The sequence below is a fragment of the Oratosquilla oratoria genome, chromosome 12 (genome assembly GCF_046742065.1).
Source record: "Oratosquilla oratoria isolate Oo_2021 chromosome 12, ASM4674206v1, whole genome shotgun sequence".
Classification (NCBI taxonomy): domain Eukaryota; kingdom Metazoa; phylum Arthropoda; class Malacostraca; order Stomatopoda; family Squillidae; genus Oratosquilla; species Oratosquilla oratoria.
The window spans coordinates 29,175,175-29,195,113 of NC_134788.1; the positions used below are offsets into that span (position 1 = coordinate 29,175,175).

The 19,939-nt window shown below is 40.6% G+C and overlaps 3 protein-coding genes across 3 annotated transcripts in view; 1 reads left to right on the top strand and 2 right to left on the bottom strand.

Annotated features, from left to right (window-relative positions):
- The window catches only part of LOC143030643 (uncharacterized), a 2,729-nt gene extending 9 nt beyond the window's left edge, over nt 1-2,720 (top strand). The window contains exons 1-4 of the mRNA XM_076193816.1: nt 1-69; nt 392-530; nt 654-1,615; nt 1,935-2,720. The exon at nt 1-69 is cut by the window's left edge and continues 9 nt beyond it. Coding sequence (XP_076049931.1) covers nt 11-69; nt 392-530; nt 654-1,615; nt 1,935-2,085 — 1,311 coding nt within the window. The 5' untranslated portion in view covers nt 1-10 and the 3' untranslated portion in view covers nt 2,086-2,720. The remainder of the gene's footprint in view (nt 70-391; nt 531-653; nt 1,616-1,934) is intronic.
- A 1,465-nt stretch (nt 2,721-4,185) lies between these two features.
- LOC143031177 (uncharacterized) lies at nt 4,186-12,061 on the bottom strand. The gene is made up of 2 exons (XM_076194704.1): nt 11,960-12,061; nt 4,186-9,602 (listed from the first exon to the last, which is right to left on the bottom strand). The coding sequence occupies exons 1-2, from the start codon at nt 11,969-11,971 to the stop codon at nt 8,310-8,312; spliced, it is 1,305 nt and encodes a 434-aa protein (XP_076050819.1). The 5' UTR covers nt 11,972-12,061; the 3' UTR covers nt 4,186-8,309.
- Nucleotides 12,062-15,404: 3,343 nt separating this feature from the next.
- Nucleotides 15,405-19,939, bottom strand: part of LOC143030300 (uncharacterized) — a 28,890-nt gene continuing 24,355 nt past the window's right edge. The window contains exons 5-6 of the mRNA XM_076193453.1: nt 16,946-17,015; nt 15,405-16,668 (exon numbers count right to left, since the gene is read on the bottom strand). Of these exons, the coding sequence (XP_076049568.1) occupies nt 15,469-16,668; nt 16,946-17,015 (1,270 nt within the window). The 3' untranslated portion in view covers nt 15,405-15,468. The remainder of the gene's footprint in view (nt 16,669-16,945; nt 17,016-19,939) is intronic.

Below are 19,939 nucleotides of genomic sequence, written 5' to 3' on the forward strand. Positions count from 1 at the left end.
CAAGGAGGCCATGGCGGGACCCTCGGCCCTCCTGCACGACAACTGGGAGCTCTCCTTCCAGCATCTCAGGTGCGACGCATCTCTTGGGAGCCAATCGGGCGCTCAGAACGAGCACCGATTACCAAAATGTGAACAGCAGACTGGAGGTCGAGCTACACATGCGGTTACTTTCGATAGGTTTTGACAAGACGCCCTCAGTCGTGAAAGGGGAAAGGGGTATTGGGCATCTTCGTACTGGGAAAACTCTCAGAGCAGTATCATTCTTTTCATAAGACCTATAAAGTCCATTGCGGCCAGCGTTCTGACCTGTCACACACTTGCCCTGCTGCCTTGTGATGATATTGATAATAATAGCGATGATAACTAGTACCATTCCTTCTCGCCCTCTTAGAGTCGCCAACGTCTCGCTTCGGAACGCAGAGGAGGAGAATCCCTGCGAGGAGCTAAATAACGGCGAGACTGTGTGCAAGAACTGCAAGACGGTCATTTTCTGCATCGACAAAAAGGGGTACGAGGCTCCTTGTTCCGAGGTGAGTCATGAAGCGTCCCCAAACGAATCCACGAGTTGACGGTAAGTGCCCCTGTCCACCTGCGCATAAAGATGACGCGTTCCCGGCTGCCTTGTAAACAAACCTGGCTCCTCCCTCCCTCAGGGCCAGACATGCCAGGGGAAGGAACCCGAGGCGAAGTGTGAGGCGTCCTCAGGTGGTGCACAGCAAACCCGAGCGGATGACAACTGCAAGTGCGAAGCTGGAGACCAAGGTTTCGTGGCGGACCCCTTCGACCCCAGCAGCTACCTGCTGTGTCCCTCGGGCGAGCTCAAGTCGTGCTCCGAGGGTAAGGTCTTCAACCCAAAGGAGGAGAAGTGCGAGGAGGCGGGAGAAAGCGGCGGCGGCAGCCAGCAGGAATGCACCGAGATGGGCGTCTTCCCGGTCCTGCCCGACTGCAAGGCCTACTACACCTGCTTCGAGACCGACAACGGCCTAGAGTCAACCAAGGAGACCGCATGCGACGATGGCAAGATCTTTGACGACAAGACAAAGGACTGCCAAGACGCACCAGAGGACCCTGGCGAGACCAAGTGCACAGGGTTTGGCATGGTCAAGGACAACCACGAGTGCAACAGGTATTTGCTGTGCGTCGGGGCTGACATCCCTCCAAGCACAGCCCTCTGCTGCGAAGACGGCAAGGTCTTCGACTCCGACGCCAAGGGATGCGTCGAGCCCGCGGCTACGTCCGCCTCCGTCCAGTGCTTGGGAGAGTGCGCCCTGGCCAGTCTCGGCGTGACCCCCGCCTGCGCCCCCTCCGCGGCTTCTTCCACCGCGTCCAGCCGGGATGCGTCAGCCAGCACCCCCTCCTCCTCGTCGTCCCCCAGCTCGGATTCTTCCGCCGCCTCCACCGCCGCTTCATCCGAGGCCACCACCGGCGCCTCGTCCGAGGCCACCACCGCCGCCTCGTCCTCCGCCTCCTCCTCCGCCGCCTCTCCCGCTTCCTCCTCCGCCGCCTCTCCCGCTTCCTCCTCCGCCGCCAGCACCGCCCCTTCCGCCAGCACGTCCCCAGAAACCCCGACGTGTACCAAGACGGGCACCATCCCCTACCCTGGTGACTGCACCAAGTAAGTTCTCTACCCCGTCGTATGGTTGGGGGTAAATAAACGTCTTGGACAAAGGTCCGGGGGGTCGTTGTTTGCCCTACAGCCAACTCCCCCTCGGGGTCATCATGGGCCCCCGAGTTCGAGCCCAGCGATCGATCGACCCCCACGAGAGGACTCCCTTTGTCTTTTTGTCTGTCACTGTACCTGCCAACTGATTGCCTCCAGTAGCTCCCTTCTATACCGCCTTGCAGGCCATTTGGCAGAACCCACCTGTCCCTAGCCAATTCACCCTTTGGCAGGCACCAGAGTGCCGCACTCACGCTCGTTCTTTGATTTGCAGGTACTACGTGTGCAAGGGACTGCCGAATGGCGGGTTTGAGATGAAGGACTACAAATGCCCCGGGGAACTGCTCTTCAGCCCGTCCAAACTGTACTGCACAGTGGCGGCAAAAGTGCCCGAATGTGCCCAGCGGACCATCCGCGCCCACTAGGAGAGGCCCATCCAACACCTCAGGACCACCTGGCCTCACCTCTTCGTGCACCCACCGGCGACCACGAATGGAAGATGCAGGGCGACTCGGCGCCCCTGTAACAGACGATGTCTCAAAACCGTCGGGGACTCAGAGTGCAGGGAAGAACCGCATACACCTCCCTTGACCAGGTCTTGCCAAGGACACCACATTATAAGCACGCAGCAACAAGTGCGCTCATTCCTACCGGCCGCTGACCTTTGTTCACAGCAGCACCCGATCGCACTCCTCCTGTATACTGTGTTGCTGCTTCTCCAGCAGTGACCCTACACAAATCACACATGTTCCCCTTCCGGAAACACCGATCATCCTCAACAACACAACAACTTCTCATTCACCTCTGGTCTGCTTTACACTGTCAAGAAAGGAAGCCGTCCCTCCCAGGCATCGAGAGGTTACTTGAAAATACAGGATGGGCAGGGCAGGTCGTCAGGTTCGATTCATCAACTCCCGCAGAGTACAGTAACCGGTTTCCCCCAACCACCAATCCTCATCGTGATATGACTCTGATCCTGAGAAAGACCTCTTAACGTGAGCTCGTCCTACATCCTTTAATGGTCATTTGACCCGGTGTTCTATAATGTAAAACGCACTTGTGTCCGATTATCTTCCTCTAAAATATCTTTGCATAAATGCCAGGTAATAAAATTGAAAGGGCCAACACTTCTTGAATGTCCTTCACAACATTAGCGTCGACCTCTTGGCGTTCACTCCCGGGAAAGTACAGCCCAGAACTTGTCTTTGTCAACTCTGACTCCACCTTTTCAAACCAGAAGAACTGACAACTGCTCCCCTCTCCTGCTACTACCACCGGCTTGTGACTGAGAAACGGTTCCACCCTAATACAAGACGGATGGCAGACTTCTTTAATACGGAGTTAATGAAAAAGGAATCAGAACTTTGAAAGATAAATTTTCCAATAACAGTTCAGTCTGTTCCCTTTCAAAAGTGCACAATCCTATTAGGCACTCGAAAAATGGGTGTCTTTTGCTATCAAGACTGAAAACTGAGAGAAAAGTGAATGTAAGAAAGAGTAGGTAGTGCTAGGGAGTCCTGACCTTAAATCCAGGAAATAGTCCATTAGCGCCAGGAACAGGTAATAAGGCATTAGTATTTATGGCTAGGACAGTTACAAAAGTGCAGGTATGGTTATCAAAATCTATCTGGCTTTAGTTTGATCTATCCTTGAGTATCCTGTACAGTTTTGGTCTCCGTCCTGTGGATTGGATGTTAATTCACTAGAATCAGTGCAGAGGAGAAGGACCAAAATGATACATGGGCTCAGAAATTTACCTTGCAAAGAAAATAGGTACCTTAATCTACACTTTGTGAAAAGATGTAGAGTGTAGGGTTATCTTAAAGAGGTATCACAGGGGTACAGACAAGGTCATCATATTAAAAAAACAGGGCAGGACTCACAGTAAAGGATTTAATTTTGAACAAATTTAGGCTTGAGAAGGAAACAGGCATGACCTGGTTTACCAATAAAGTGGTTAATGAATAGAATAGACTTAGTAACCATGTAGTGAGAACTGAAACTATCAGTTGTTGTAAGAGGCTAGATAACTTTATGGGCAGGGTGATAGGTGGTAATAAAATCTATGGTCTTTTGCAGTCTCCTTCATTCTTTTATTATGTTCTGTTCTTATCAGCCTGAATTGGCAATTCACATCAGAGCTGTTCATGTAATAAGTATGCCAGAAAATACATTTCACAAAGTTTATTTCTTAAAGGAACAGATACACAAATACTCATTTGCTAATTCAACCATTTACCAACATCACTTTCCCCTACTTTGACTTAGATTGCCTTAAACATGAGTTATCAGGAAAGAATATATCCCTCACATTACTACTTATTGATTCTAATCACTATATTGGGGACAAGTAGTATTACAAGAGAACAGTTTGATTGTCGGTCTATATACCAAGAGCTTTTTTCCCCTTAACAGGGAGGTAGCCAAAATCAAGACATATTCCCACTCCCACCCATTCTACTCCAATCCACCACCCTTTCTTCCTTCTCATCTTAGTTCCTCATGGATGACGGGTCGTCCCTGTATCCTGCCTACTGCCCTGGGTCAGAAGCAATGCAGCAAGTCACAACTCATCCACTACAAGGCCGTTTCACTTAATTGGTGACCACATCAATTTAGAAAACAGCCTTGCTGTCACCCCCCGTCGTCTCCTCTCAGAGCGTTTCTATTCTCTTTGTTCTAAGTAGTACTTGAGGGGTGAATAAAATAGGTGTAGTTTTTTCTCTGATGCTTGTTGGTCTAAGTCAGTACACCTCGAGAATCCCAGCAGGAACTCTCTACATCACGTCAAGCCACCTTCGTTCTGACATCACTCTTTCATTCATCCAATAGTCTTTTACTTCTCAAACAAGTGCCACACCATAAGGGCGTGACTTTTCCTTTCTGCACCAATGATTTTTCTCCTCCACCTTTTTCTCCAATTAGAGAGGCTGTTATACTCTTCTAAACTATGTTACAATGTAAGCATTATGTCGTAACAAAAATGGCTTGTCCGCTTACAGTTTATAATCAATCACCTCTAATAATAATGCGAACACCAGGCGACACTCTCATTCAACCTACACTCAGCACTTTTAACTATATACAAGGCGCGAGTCTGACTCAGCTATCCTTGACGCCTGTCGGCCGTTGTATCATAACATCCTAATAAAAAGACTATAAAATTTCCTTCCAGTCCTTCTGCCGCCTCGATCTACTTCCGATCTACCTTAAATGTCTACTTCTACCGGCCTCTTACACTTACAAGCAATACATTTTTTAGGGTTCTCACCTGTGTGAGTCCTTGTATGACGCTTTAAATTACTCGACTCAGGCTGCATCAAATTATTTTTCACACATACTCTTTTACCCCCACCCACTCCCTTCCATACATCACATTATCCATACAGAACCATTCTCCATTCTTCCTAGTCTTTTGTCTTCTCCCTTCCTCAACAGACATTCCCCTCTTCCCCAAAGCCCCCTTCACCCCATCCATCCATCTCATCCTTGGTCGCCCTCTCATGTTCACTCCTTCCACCTCTCCCTTCCATATCTCTTTTACTAATCTTTCTTCACTCATTCTTTTCATGTGTCCAAACCATCCCATTACTCTTTCATCAACCCTATCTCCCGACTCCCTTTCCACCCCTGTCCTCCTCTTCACTTAGTTTCTCACTCTATCCAACCTAGTAACCCCTATCATACTTCTCAGGCACCTCATCTCTAACACATTCAAACTCCCCCTCTTTTATGTTCCATGTTACTGCCCCATACAGTGCTGTTGGCACAATCACGCCATACAATCTCCTCTTAGCATCTATTCCCAAATGTCTATTTCTCATTACACTTTTCAATCCCCCAAGGCATTTGTTTGCTTCTCTCAATCTTCACACTACCTCCACCTCTACTCCTCCCTTTCCTGTCACATTTGCACCCAAGTATCTAAAACTATCTACTTCCTCCAGTCTGCCGCCACTTTCTCCCCTTGTACATCTCATCACCTTACATTTACCCACATTTATCTTCAACTTCCTTCTTTCATACACCTTCCCAAACTCTGTCATTAACTTCCTCAATCCCTCCTATGATCCTGCCACAAGCACAGTAATCCCAGGAAACAAAAACTGGCTTATCTCCCACTTTTCTCCATTTTCTTTAACCATCTCTAATCCCTGACCCATTACCCTTGCGTTTACCTCTTGCACCACCCTATCCATGTATAAATTCAACAGCCATGGCAACATAACACATCCATGGCAAACTCCCACTTTTAACTCAAACTACTCACTCTCTCCATTTCTAATTCTAACACAGGCTGTACTAATCCCGTAAAAACTAAACTGCTCTTAACAGTTTTCCTTCTATCCTATATATCTGCAATACCTCCCATAGTGCCTTCCTGTCTACCCTGTCATAAGCCTTTTCCAAATCCATAAAAGCCCAAAAAAACATCCTTACCTTTTCCTACAGCTTTCTCACATATGTCTTACCACAAAAATCTGATCCACACAACCCATACCTATCCTAAACCCACACTATTCCTTACCAATTACTTCATCTGTTCCTCTCCTAATCCTCAATCAAAATCCTCCCATAAGCCTTCTCAACTACACTCAACAAACTGATCCCTCTCAAACTACTACACTCACACTTGTCCCCCTCTTCCTTGTACAGTGGAATTATATAGGTACTCCTCCAGTCCTCTGGTACTCTACCCTCTTTTAAACAAACATTAGATAACCTCACTAGCCATTCCACCATCACTATATCTCCCTTTTTTAGACATTCTGCATGATACCCATCCAACCCAGGTGCCTTATCTGCTCTCATCATCTTAACAACTACCTTCACCTCACCTTTCCTTATTTCTCCTCCATTTTCCTCACTTATCATTTTCATTTTCTTTGCACTTCCCACTACAACTACGTTTCCCTCCCTATCTTCCTTTACATTTAGCAACTCACTAAAATGCTCTGCCCATCCTCTTACTGCCTCCTCTTCCATTACCATCTCTCCATCTGCACCTTTTACCTTTTCTTCTCTTACTTGATTATCTTCTTCCTCTCTTGATTTCCAAAACATCTATTACTTTCAATTTTTTTTTTATCATATTCTTACCCAATTTCAAACCTGCTCTCCTTTATCTTATGGTTTACTTCTTTTCTCTTTGTATCTCTCATATGCTTTTCTCGTCCTATTTTGTAACAAAACTTTTCTTAATTATTCTTATTATAATTCTTTGTTATTATTTTCTTTCTTGCAATGAAATGCCACTCTTAAATTTTTCAACAGTTAAAGGGTTTATCCTGTTATTTACTTTTTATGACTTTCAGGTCATAGAGTATCCCTGATTAAGACCTCAAGATAGTTTTTTACCACTGTTTCCTATTTTCTGATTTGTGTGTATGTTGCAAGACAGAGAAAGAGAGTATCATAGCATAATCATCAGTATTTTCAGTCTTAAAAAATATATAAATAAATAAATAAGCTTTTGACTAGAAGATTCTTGTAATCAAACTCATTTTCTCAGAGCAGTTTTAACTTTCTACTCCAGTATTTTGATGTTATATGCAAATACTTATGTGAGATGGTACCTGCATGAGATGGTCTTACAGCATCATCTCCCTGAGATCCTTATTCAAAACTTGTCAACATCCTCACCTCCATCTGAAAGACTAATATTTGGTCTTATTGGGCCCAGGTATTTCTGCCACCTTCTCTCACTAGGAAAGCTGAAACATTATGGCTACTACAAATGGCTAATATTGAAACAGTCCCACACTAATACAATGAAGACATCAGTCCAAAGTTGCCAGGTGTTATGAAGGTGCAGGTTTCCTATAAATCTGGATGTAAGTTGTTACATTTATCTGTAAACATGTTTATATAACCACCTATTTTCTCTTACTGACAGATTACACAAGACTAATGCCACTACAATTTTTGACACTCGTCTTATCAGTATGAAGTCATCTATTCATTTCAGTATGGTACTTTTGAGCCCCCGCTCCATTGTTTTCAAGATTCCACAGCAGTCTTTTTATGTGGGATGATGTCTCAGAATTTTTAAACAGGCATTCACAATTCACCCCAAACATCAATTTATCAATTTATTACTCTGCTTTTCTCTTACAATAAACCTGCACATTCCAACTATTTCCTCCACCTTTTCTCACCAAGAGAGCTGACAACTGGCAGCTGGCCCCATCTTCCATTATTATAAGCTGGTGACTGAGAAAGTCCCACACTAATACAAGACAGATCATAGAACTTTTTTCTAATATAGAAAGAGTTGTCATTTGCTATTAATCTAAACTAGAAATTCACATCAGGATTGTTCTTGTATATATCTGATGACAAATTGCCAAGAAAATATTTTACATGTAATATAAAATATTTTTCTCAAAATTGAGCCTTGCTAAAGTATCCATTTTTTCTTAAAGGAAAAGTTACACAATTCTCATTTGCTAACTTAACCATTTACTATTCGACATCATCTTCCTCTACTGTGAATTACATCTCAACATTATTTATCAGGAAACAACCAACAATTCCCTTACAAGTGGACTTATTGTTTCTAATTAATATATTTGGGTGCAGTAGTATTAAATAAAAGAATAATTTACTTGTATTTCTGTAAGACTCACACAAAATTTCATTAACCACATTAGCCATCAAACAAGTCTTGTTCAACTGTTGCAGTCATCTCTAAGTCAAGGTCGTGTGCTTCAATCTTAATTTCCATATTTTCTTCAGATACTGAAAGACCATATGAACTTTCAGTCACATTTGGTTCCTCCTTGACTTCTTCCTGAGAATACAATATAGTACAAGCACGTGATATGTACCCTACATGATGACTGGACACATCTGAAGCACCAATGGATTTGTTTTCATGTGAAACAAAATTGTCAGGAGCTTCATGTCCATGAACATTGCCTAAAACTGCATGAGTTTTCACATGGCTCTTCAACTCTGAAGATTGATGAAATGACAAGGTACAATGGTCACACTTGAAAGTTTTCCCACTTGAGCGAGTCCTCATACAACACTTTGTACTACCTTGTTCCTGGGAAAAGGAAGACTGATGAACAGCAGTTGCATAAGGCTTTTCATCAGTATTGGTCCTCCTACGAGGCTTTTCATTGGCATGGGTCGTCATATGCCGCTTCAGATTACCTGACCTTGTAAAGGATGCCTGGCAAACTGTGCACTGGAAAGGCCTCTCACCAGTATGAGTCCTCATGTGGGACTTCAAACTGTGTGACTGGGAAAATGAAGCCTTACAATTACTACATTTAAAAGGCTTCTCTCCTGTGTGAGTCCTCATGTGTTCTGTCAAATGACCCGAGGTAATAAAAGAACCCTGACAAACTGTACACTGATACGGCTTTTCACCAGTATGAGTCCTTATGTGACGCTTCAAACCACTAGAGTGGGAAAACGATGCCTCACAATAAGTACATCGATAAGGCTTTTCACCTGTATGATTTCTCTTGTGTTCTGTCAAATGACTCGAGTGAGAAAATGCAGCCGGACAGAGTGTACACTCATAAGGCTTTTCACCTGTATGAATCCTTACGTGACGCTTCAAATTACTCGACTCAGAAAATACAGCCTTACAAGTTGTGCATTCAAAAGGCTTCTCTCCTGTATGTGTCCTTAAATGTCTCTGCAGTCTACTAAGCTGAATAAATGAAGACTCACAATGTCTGCATTTGTGAGGCCTTTCGCCTGTGTGAATGTGAATATGAGCCTTCAAAGTAGAAGAGTGGGTAAATGTGGCAGAACACAGTCCACATGTGAAAGCCTTTTTGTTATCTCTTCTTCTTACAGGTGATTTGGGGGAACATGCAGCATCAGATTCTGTGGCTTTCATACTATTTTCCTTTCTTGTGTTGATACTTCTGTCCAAAAGATTTCCTCTGTTTAAGGAGGAATGCATTTTGGTTTCTTGCACCTAAAAAGATAGAATGCCTATTATTATTATGTGTTATGTAGGGATGAACCATTATCCAGGAGCTAAGAAAAGAGGGAGGGAGGGAGGGGTGGTGGATGGGAGTGGAGTAGGTGGGGATGAAGTGTGTGGGAGTTGATTTATGTCTTTGACTTTGGCTACCTTCATTGTAAAGGGGAAAATGCCACTGCTACATGTAAGTATTCTCTCAATGTATTTTTACAGTAGCTCTGACCAATGGTGGGTACCTGGAAGTGTTCCTGTAAGGTGGACAGAATAATTACCTTACCACCCACCTAAAAACCATATTAATATCAAAAGAAATTACACCCATACTTGTTAATTCTGGATGATGACTTAAATATGCTTGACTAGAATGAAGATGTTTAACTTTAGGTCTTGTCTAGATATATCTACCTATCTATACACCTAAAGCTTCTTCTACCATATAAGGGAGTTAACCAAGTCAAAGGTACACACCCACTCCCATCCAACACCCTTGTTTCCCCCTCATATTACCTCCTGTGGATATATGACAAAAAGTAATGACAGTGATAACAAAATGGGAAGCTAAATGATGGTTGTCAGAATGACAAATGTAGATAAACGTTACTGGGCAAATGTAGGGCTGAGACAATAAACCCAAAAATAAAAATTAGAGTAAGAAAAAAAAAAAAAAAAAAAAAAAAAGTGTTCTCAGGACATGGGCTTCAAGTGGAGTCAATACCTGTCATGCATGTCTCTCCTCCTAAAGAGAATGAACAAAATGATAACATACTTCTGGTGGGAGACTTCACCTGCAAAGAGGTGAATTGGAAGGAATGTAAAATATGTGATTGTGAATATTTTTGGATAATATTTTGTTACTGTAATGGAGAAAAGAATGACCTAATTAGTAAAATATGTGATGAGCAAAAGAAGACACTTCATTAAACTGTATATGTATATATATACATATATATATATATATATATATATATATATATATATAAATATATATATATATATATATATATATATATGTATATTTATATATAATGTGTAAAAAGCGTCAGCATTCCTGTAGTTCTCCAACTTCCTTTTTGTATTATGAATTTTTCTAATGGAGTTATCAGAGCCTACATAGATTTATAATGGTGTGTCCTTTGTGGAATACTCTTCAAAGTGAATTAAAATGATGCATATCAAAAAGATAAAAAAGCATTGAAAGACATCCAAAGAAACTGCCACACTATAAGTGAGGACAGCAAAATATATGTTGTCATTTATCATAACATCCCCATAGGAAAAATCCCAGGAAGTATTTGAATTCAAAATACTAAACTTCTGGAATGGAGACAGAAATCACAGACTGAGCAGGGAAATATTAAAATGAAATTGAGAGTGAAGAATATTGCTACACCTCTACAACTCTGAATAGAAAAAAAAAGTGAAAGATGGATGTTTGCGCATGGGTAATTCAAACATCACATGAGGTTAGGTCAGGTCAGATTAGGTTGTGTTATGTCAGATTCCAGTAGAAAAAAAAGCATCTTCCATGCTTCAACAATTTGGAAATCTCGTTCTACTTGTCTGCTTCCACCCAAAATGCTGATTTTCCAATATGATCCCCTAGACTGTTGGGTTAGGGGATGAAAAAATTAGTGGTTTCTGATGCAAAAACTAAATTTATTGAAATCTGTAATAATATTTAAGCAAAATATTATTTCGACACAAAATAACCTATAGAGTTCTTTTTCAAGTTTTACTTTTATTTCTCTCCATTGTTACCAAATAATTCTAAAACAGTAGAAGGAAAGAATACTCGCCGTAATTGTCCGACTTCAAATGACCTTTAAGCAAAATTCCCAGAACAAAAGTTAATCAACACAAGATCGTACGTCGAAAGACTGTTTTCTTCACAATCAAATGCAACTGTGATTAAAAAAAAAAAAAAGTCGGTGTTGGTTATTTCTGAATCCGTGGGTAAAATACGCCAGCCCATGTTTCGGGTGATACACTGACCATACGATTGTGCCGTCCTCAATTTTGCTTAACAATTGAATTCTGAAGTTTTAAAACTTTTACCAAATAGTTGAAGTGATTTAGTTCAGCTGGAGTACATGTTTATTTTGGAGCATTTGATATAGGAGGGGAGAAGGCCACTGTAACATAACGTAATGCTGTGGCGGATTCTCTGCGTGGCGCATTGTTTACATTGAAGCATCGATGCTCTGGTATTACTTAGCTGATAGACAATACTGATGTTCACCTATGACTTCTACTCTCATATGTGCTGAGCGGCATTACCCAATTGCACGCTTTCTCCTACGTTTGATGTACAGTATCAGGTTGTTCGATGTTTCAGAACTTGTACTTACGTTGGTCCCCATTATGTCAACAGCGACGGTGGGTCCTTCGAAGTAAATTGAGCAGTTCACCTCGACACCACCAACTGTCTGGCACCTGTACGTGATTCTGACTATTTTACTCAAGTACTGCCAGCCGTTCGCACTAATTTGGCGTGAGACTAATGCGGCCAAATACCCCCCTACACCCTAAGGACCACACGCAAGGCGATTTTCTTTAGCCAATAAGGAACTATTGAAGGACACTTAAGGGTCTTGCATTTTTTTTTTTTTTTTTTTTAATATCGAATACTCTACTCCACCTGTGTATCAAATATGTGTGTCATCCCCCGTCTGGGGTATTGGCTGCATGTTATTGTGGCAAAGTAGCCTGCAGTTGATACTTTAGGGTCTATATGGGGCGCCCCTCCGGATCAGAGCCACACATAATTTTGTGTGTGATAGAAGAGAAATTTGTTCACAGAGAAATGATGACACTTTTATTATACTGCGACTGTCCTCCGTTATCCTAACCCCCAACCCCTTGTTACTGTCCTGCACCATTTCTGTGAATATTCATTTCCTTTTTTCGCCTACCCTGTGGTGAGGGATAGAATGCTGCCACCAAGTATTCCCACTTGAATCGTAAGAGGCGAGAAAACGGGACGGGGATTAGAACTAGGCATCCTTCTCCCTGTAATCCCACAAGGGACATTCCTAAAAAAAAAAAAAAAAAAAAAAACAAAAAAAAAAAAAAAAAAAAAAAAAAAAAAACCGCATATGAGGGTCTAGGAGTTTTCCAACCAGTACACTAAGGTTTGGGTCTTTTAATGTGCGTGGATGTAGTGCAGATGAGAGTAAAGGGGAAGAAATAGGCAGTATGTTTGTGAGAAGAAAGATGGATGTGTTGGCTTTGAGTGAAACTAAGTTGAGAGGGAGGGGCGAGTGTAGTTGCGAGGTTCAGGTTCTCAGGAGTGAAGAGAGGGCGAGGGAGGGAAGGAGTGGCTATTCTAGTAAGTGAAGAGATAGGTAAACGTGTAGTGGAGTAGGAGGAGGTTTCTTCAAGATTAATGTGGATGAAGGTGAAACTGGGAAAGGAGATGTGGGTTTTTGTAAGTGCATATGGGCCTTGTAGTGTGAAGAGTGTAGAAGGGAGTTTTTTTTTTTATAGATTACAATGTGCATAGAGGGATTAGGGAGAAACGTCAATGTAGTAGTTTTGGGAGACCTTAATGCTATAGTAGGAAGTGAACCAATAAACGGAGTGGTTGGGAAATGTCGAGTTCCAGGAAAGAATCGTGCTGGAGAGTTGATGGTGAAGATGTGTCTAGAGAGTTGATGATAGCAAATACAGTTTAGGAAGAAAGTTATGCATAATTACTCATAGGAGAGGGTGGTGGATGGAAGGGTAATAGAGCGTTAATGGACTATGTAGTAGATAAGTCTCTTATTATATTCTCCTCTTCTCTCATCACTTTAATAACTGTGTCCTTAGTTTGTTCTTTTATCAGCCGTGTCACTATATCTCTAAATACAATTTTGTTCTTATCTTGGACTTTTCTCCAACCCTGTACCTCTTTTGCTATGGACCCTTTATTCTCTTTATTATTATTAATTAATTCATCATTCTCACCTTTTACTTCTTTTAACTGTCTTTTTAATTCTTCCATTTCTTTAGTTAGGTTTTGATTCTCCTTCTTCAGTTCTTCCAGTTTATCAACTCTTTGGGTAACTAGTGCTTCGTTCATTTTTTTCTTAGCTTCTCTAGATTTATTAGTCGGGGGAGGGTGCCACCTTCTCTCTCATTAAATTCATAACAACAGTTATTTTCTCTTTCCATTCAGTTGCTATTATCAATATTTCTGCTTTTGACACTTCTGCTTCCTTGTTCTTCCTCGTCTGTGTGTTCTGCACCTCTTTTGTTTACACCCCTTCCAACATCCAGGGCCCGTTCACCCCCTTCTTCATTTCCTTCCATTTTCCTTGGAAATCCCTCTCTTTCTCCTTTTTCTTCACCTTCCCACTACACCACGAGCTTTCCCCTTTCCTATAAATACAACAAAGGTACTCCCTTGTTGTTGATATCGGTGAAACTTCAAGTTTTCCTGGAGTTCCAAACTTCATTGTCACTTCGACCGACGTGGATGTGTGTGTGTGTATGTGTGACATAGAAAGTAGGTGTTATAGTATAATATTCAGTATTTCCAGTCCTAAAAGAATATACATACATATATAATGGTATATTATAACACATTTGTAAATGTTCACTATAAACCCACTATTGGAGAAATAACGGAAGTACAGGGAAACTGTATATTTTGACTACTATCTGTTGTCCTCTTCAGCAGAATGCTCACAAGAAGTTAAGGTACAAGTATATATGAGGAAGTGAGGGGTACATAAAAGGGGATGGGGAAAGTGGGGGGACTCAGGTGACATGCCCTTAAAATGGTTGGGTCAAGGAAAGACAGTTGGTGGTATTTTGTCCGACTGCTCAATAGGTCAGTGGCCCCCAGATTACGAAGTTAGCGGTCAACAAATTAATGTCAAGAGCGGTTGGACAAAATACCACCAACTGTCCTTCCTTGACCCAACCATTTCAAGGGCATGTAACCTGAGTCCCCCCACTTTCCCCATCCCCTTTTATGTACCCCTCACTTCCTCATATATACTTGTACCTTAACTTCTTGTAAGCATTCTGCTGAAGAGGACTACAGATAGTAGTCGAAATATACAGTTTCCCTGTACTTCCGTTATTATTTCTCCGATAGTGGGTTTATAGTGAACATATATATATATATATGTATATATATATATATATATGTATATATATATATATATATATATATATACATATATATATATATATATACACATATGTATACTTCTTGCCCTTTGACTACAAGATTCTTTTGTTTAAACTTGTTTACTCAGAGCATATAGGCTCATCTCCTTGTGAAAGGCTGACATTTGGTCTTTGAATTAGACCCAAGTATTTATTCCACACACTGGTGACTGAGTCCCACACTAATACAAGACAGATCATAGACCTTTCTCTGATATGGAAGAGGTCAATAAATTTTAGAACTTTGAAAATAATTTTTCTTCTTGACAGTTCAATGACCTTCCCTTTACAAATGCACACTCATACCATTCACTTGAAAAAATTTAGGTGTCATTTGCTATGAATCTATACAAGAAATTTGTATCAATACTTCTTGTATATATATATCCAATAATAAATTGTCAGGAAAATATTTTACATGTTATATAAAAACAATTCTTGATGAAGTATTCATTTATTCTTACACAAATAGTTACACAATTCTCATTTGCTAACTTATCCATTTACTACTCAACATTATCTTCCTCTACTTTGACTTACATTTCCTTCAACATGAGTTATCAGGAAACAACAACTCCATCACAAGGACTTGTTGATTCTAATGACTGTATTTGGGTGCAATAATACTACATATGAGAATGGTTTACTTGTATTTTTATAAGACACACAAAGTTTCATTAACCACATCATTGCCATATTAACCATCAAACAAGTCTTGTTCAACTGTTGCAATCATCTCTAAGTCAAGATCATGTTCCTCAATTTTTATTTCCATGTTTTCTTCAGATACTGAAAGACCACATGAACTTTGAGTCACATTCGGTTCCTTCTTGACCTCTTCCTGAGAATACAATACGGTACTTGCACGTGACATGTCCCAAACATGATGACTGGACATGTCTGAAGTACCAATGGATTTGTTTTCATGTGAAACAAACTTGTCAGCAGCTTCATGGCCATGAACATTGCTTAAAACTACATGAGTTTTCACATGGCTCTTCAACTCTGAAGCTTGATGAAATGACAAGGTACAATGGTCACACTTGAAAGGTTTCCCACTTGAGTGAGTCCTCATACAACACTTTGTACTACCTCCCTGGGAAAAGGAAGACTGATGAACAGTAGATGCATAACACTTCTCATCAGTATTGGCCCTCATATGAGGCTTTTCATTAGTATGAGTCATCATATGCCGCTTTAAATTACCTGACCGTGTAAAAGAAGCCCGACATACTGTACACTGGAAAGGCTTCTCGCCGGTGTGGGTCCTTATATGGAACTTTAAACTCCGTGAGTGTGAAAACGAGGCCTCACAAACAGTACATTGAAAAGGCTTTTCGCCAGTGTGAGTTCTCATGTGTTCTGTCAAATGACTTGGGTTAAGAAAAGAACCTTGACAAACTGTACACACATAAGGCTTTTCACCTGTATGGGTTCTTACATGACGCTTCAAATTGCTCAAGTGAGAAAACACCGTCTTACAAGTGGTACATTCATAAGGCTTCTCACCTGTATGAGTCCTTACATGAACATTCAAATTACCCGACTCAGAAAACACAGCTTTACATATTGTACATTCATACGGCTTCTCACCTGTATGGGTCCGTAAATGTCTCTGCAGATCACCAGGCCAAGTAAATGAAGACTCACAATGACTACATTTGTGAGGCCTTTCACCTGTGTTAATATGAGCCTTCAATTCAGATGAATGGGTAAATGTGGCAGAACTCAGTCCACATTTAAAACCATTTGTGTCAGCAGTTATTACAGGTGATTTGTGAGAACGTGCAGCATCAGGTCCTATGTCCTTCATACTATTTTCTTGTCTTGTGTTGATATTTTTATTTAAAAGATTTTCCCTGTTCATTGAGGTATCTGGCATTCTGCCTTCTTGTACCTAAAAAGATAAAATGCATATTATTAGTGTTATGTTAGAATTCCCTTAGTGTATTTTAATAGTATCTCAGGTCAATGTTGGGAACCTGGAAGTGAGCTGGGTCTCGGAATAATCTCCCTGCCACCCACGTGCAAAATATATTAATACCCTTACATCCAACTAGAGGTGCAGCTCAAAGAGGATGGTATTCAGTCCTCACACATGTCCAAATATCTCTTTTAGCTTCAACTGTATTTCCTACATCTTTTCACACAGGACCTGACTTCACTCATCCTACCATCCAAGACAGTGATTGAAATATTCTCACAATGCACTGAAGCTCCTGAGGAACATAGCCTTTTATGCATCTGTGTCATGTGTATGACAATTATAAGGCACTGGAAAGGCGTGTGTGGGTCATTCTACTTCATTGAAATATTAGCTGTTGTTGTGTCATTCTACTTCATTAAAATAGAAGCTTCCATTTATGGTTTGAGGGCTACCAAGAGGATTGTTGTAAGGAATATGCTCAACATATCCCAAACCAAGAAAGTGTATGCTGACAAGCATCTTTGTTTACACCAGAAAACCATGTGAAAGACTTTAAAGGCTTCCCTGCTTGAATAAGGAAGGAATTAGAATTTTCTGAATAAGCTGAAATAAACTTCCAGAAAACAAATATCAAACTAAAGAGCTGAATACACTGTCTCTCCTCCTAAGGAGAATGAACACAAAGATAACTTATTCCTGGTGGGAGACTTCACCTGCAAAGAGATGAATTGGAAGGAATATAAAATATGTGATCATGAATATTTTTGGATAATACTTTGTTAGATATTGCAATGAATAAAATAATGACCTAATTTGTAAAATATGTGGCATTAGCATGAGAACTTCAGCAAGACTGAATCTATTAAAATTATATATATATATATATATATATATATATATATATATATATATATATGTATATATGTATGTATATACACACACATATTAACAACAACAGTATTCTTGTCTCGACTTCTTTTTCATATTTTGATTTTTTCCAATGGTATTATCAGAGCCTACATACAGAGCTATAACGGTGTTCTCTTTGTGTAATACTCTTAACAGTGATTTAAAACATGTATGACAAACTCTCACCGACAATGGACATCCTAACACATACTTCTACTTTTAACTAGTAATTTGTTGTATAAAGTCCAGTCAAATGATATACCATATACCTACAATTACATTAATATATTCTAATGTAACACATTCACTGATGCATACAAGAAAGATAAAAAGTCAATCAAAGACATTATCCAGAGAAATTGGCACCCTGCAAGTAGGGACTGCAAAATCTATTTTCATTTATCACAAAATCTCCAGAACTTTTCGCATAGTGAATAACATTATATTTAGGCAATGTGAGACTACATCTATAGCAGTGGTTCTCAACCTTTTTTTTGGCCATGCTCCACCTAATCACCTTTAAAATTCTGGTGCCCCCCATGTGGTGATATATAATTCTTATCATTTGAAAAATAAACTCCCCTTCAGCTGAAAAAGCATAAAATCTTGGTTTAAAACCACCTCAAAAGAACAAGGCATCAATAAAAAAAAAAAAAAATAATAATAATAATAATTTGACTCAGACTTCCTCAGTTGCCCTCAATTGTCCCCCTGAAAAATTATATTGCCCAACTGAAAAACTGAATTGCCCACCTGTAGGATGTGCACCTCATGTTAATAAGCACTGATCTATAGCCAATGTAGTATAGGAATATCACTGCTCTTCGAAGGACTGTATATCTCATAATAATATCTACATTGGCCACATTAGATGCAGCCTCAGCAGATACATGACAATGCATCAGCAAGGAAGAGCTACCATATGACACCACAGACATCTCAACCAAGAAATTGGTAGAGAAACTTTGATTAACCCCACTAAAGACCCCAGGCAGCTACAACCACTGGAGGCAAATTGCAGGAGAGACATGGTCCCATCCATTAATACTAAGCCAAATATGGTATGTAGCATACCATTAACCCATTAAACTCCGATGACAAGATGTCTTGTCATTTGGTCAAATAAAACAAAAAATCATAAAACACCAAAATGTTTGATCAAACATTTTGGTGTTTTATGATTTTTTTTTATTTATTTGACCAAATGACAAGACATCTTGTCATCGGAGTTTAATGGGTTAATTCTTCACTCAAAACATGGGCCTAGTGTATGACCTTTTGTCCTTCAACTTCTTCCTCCACATCCCACCCACCCCCTCCACCTCACCACCCCCTTCTCCCCCTTCACCACACCCTCCTACTCCATGACCTCACCCCCACCCTAAAGAGATCTAACTGCACTGACAAGAAAGGTGTCATAAGAGCCTATGTAAAGAGAGCCATATCGGTGTGTTCCTCGTGGCAAGCATTACACAGTGAGCTTCAACACCTTAGACAAATGCTCACAAACAATGGGTACTCTAACACCGACTTTGATTCTATTACCAACAAGATGCTAGAATCATATCACACAATCAAAGCACCACAAAATCATAACTACATCAACATATATTACCGAAACACCTTTACTAATAATTACAAAAAAGATGAAAAAGTAATTAAAGATATCATCCAAAGGAATTGCCTCCCTACAAGCGAGAACAACAAAATCAGAGTTCTCATTTACTATAAAAATCCCAGAACTTCCTCTCTGATCATGATGAACAACTCTTCTAGGTGATCAGACTTCACATCTAGAACCAATGTAGTGTACCAATATACTTGCTTTTCAGAGGATTGTAAGCCTCTTAACCATACCTACATTGGTTTTACTAGATGCAAAGTCAGACGTCGTTTATCATTACATCTAGAAGAGGGAGCAATCAAAGAAAATCCCCTTCCACCACCACCCCCTTCCTCCTCTTCCCTTCCCCCTCCTCCTCTCTCCTACGGTAACCACACCCGCCTGACCCCCCCACCCCACCATCCCCTTACCTCGTGACCTCTGAGATCACATTGTCTGACCACCTGACCCAGAAGTATATATATATATGTATATATACCGTACATTCCCGACTTGTCATTTTTTCTCCCATCCCTTTAAATTTGAGTCTTCTGTTGAATTTTATACCATTGTCATCATATCTATTTGCATTCATATTGTATCCCTCATATATTCTACCAGTATTGTTCTTGTACACAATTGTCACCATTACCGTACTTATGTAACTTTTGTAATTTTGTCACCATTATTGCAATTATGTAATTTTTGTTATTTCAGTCTACTCTTGAA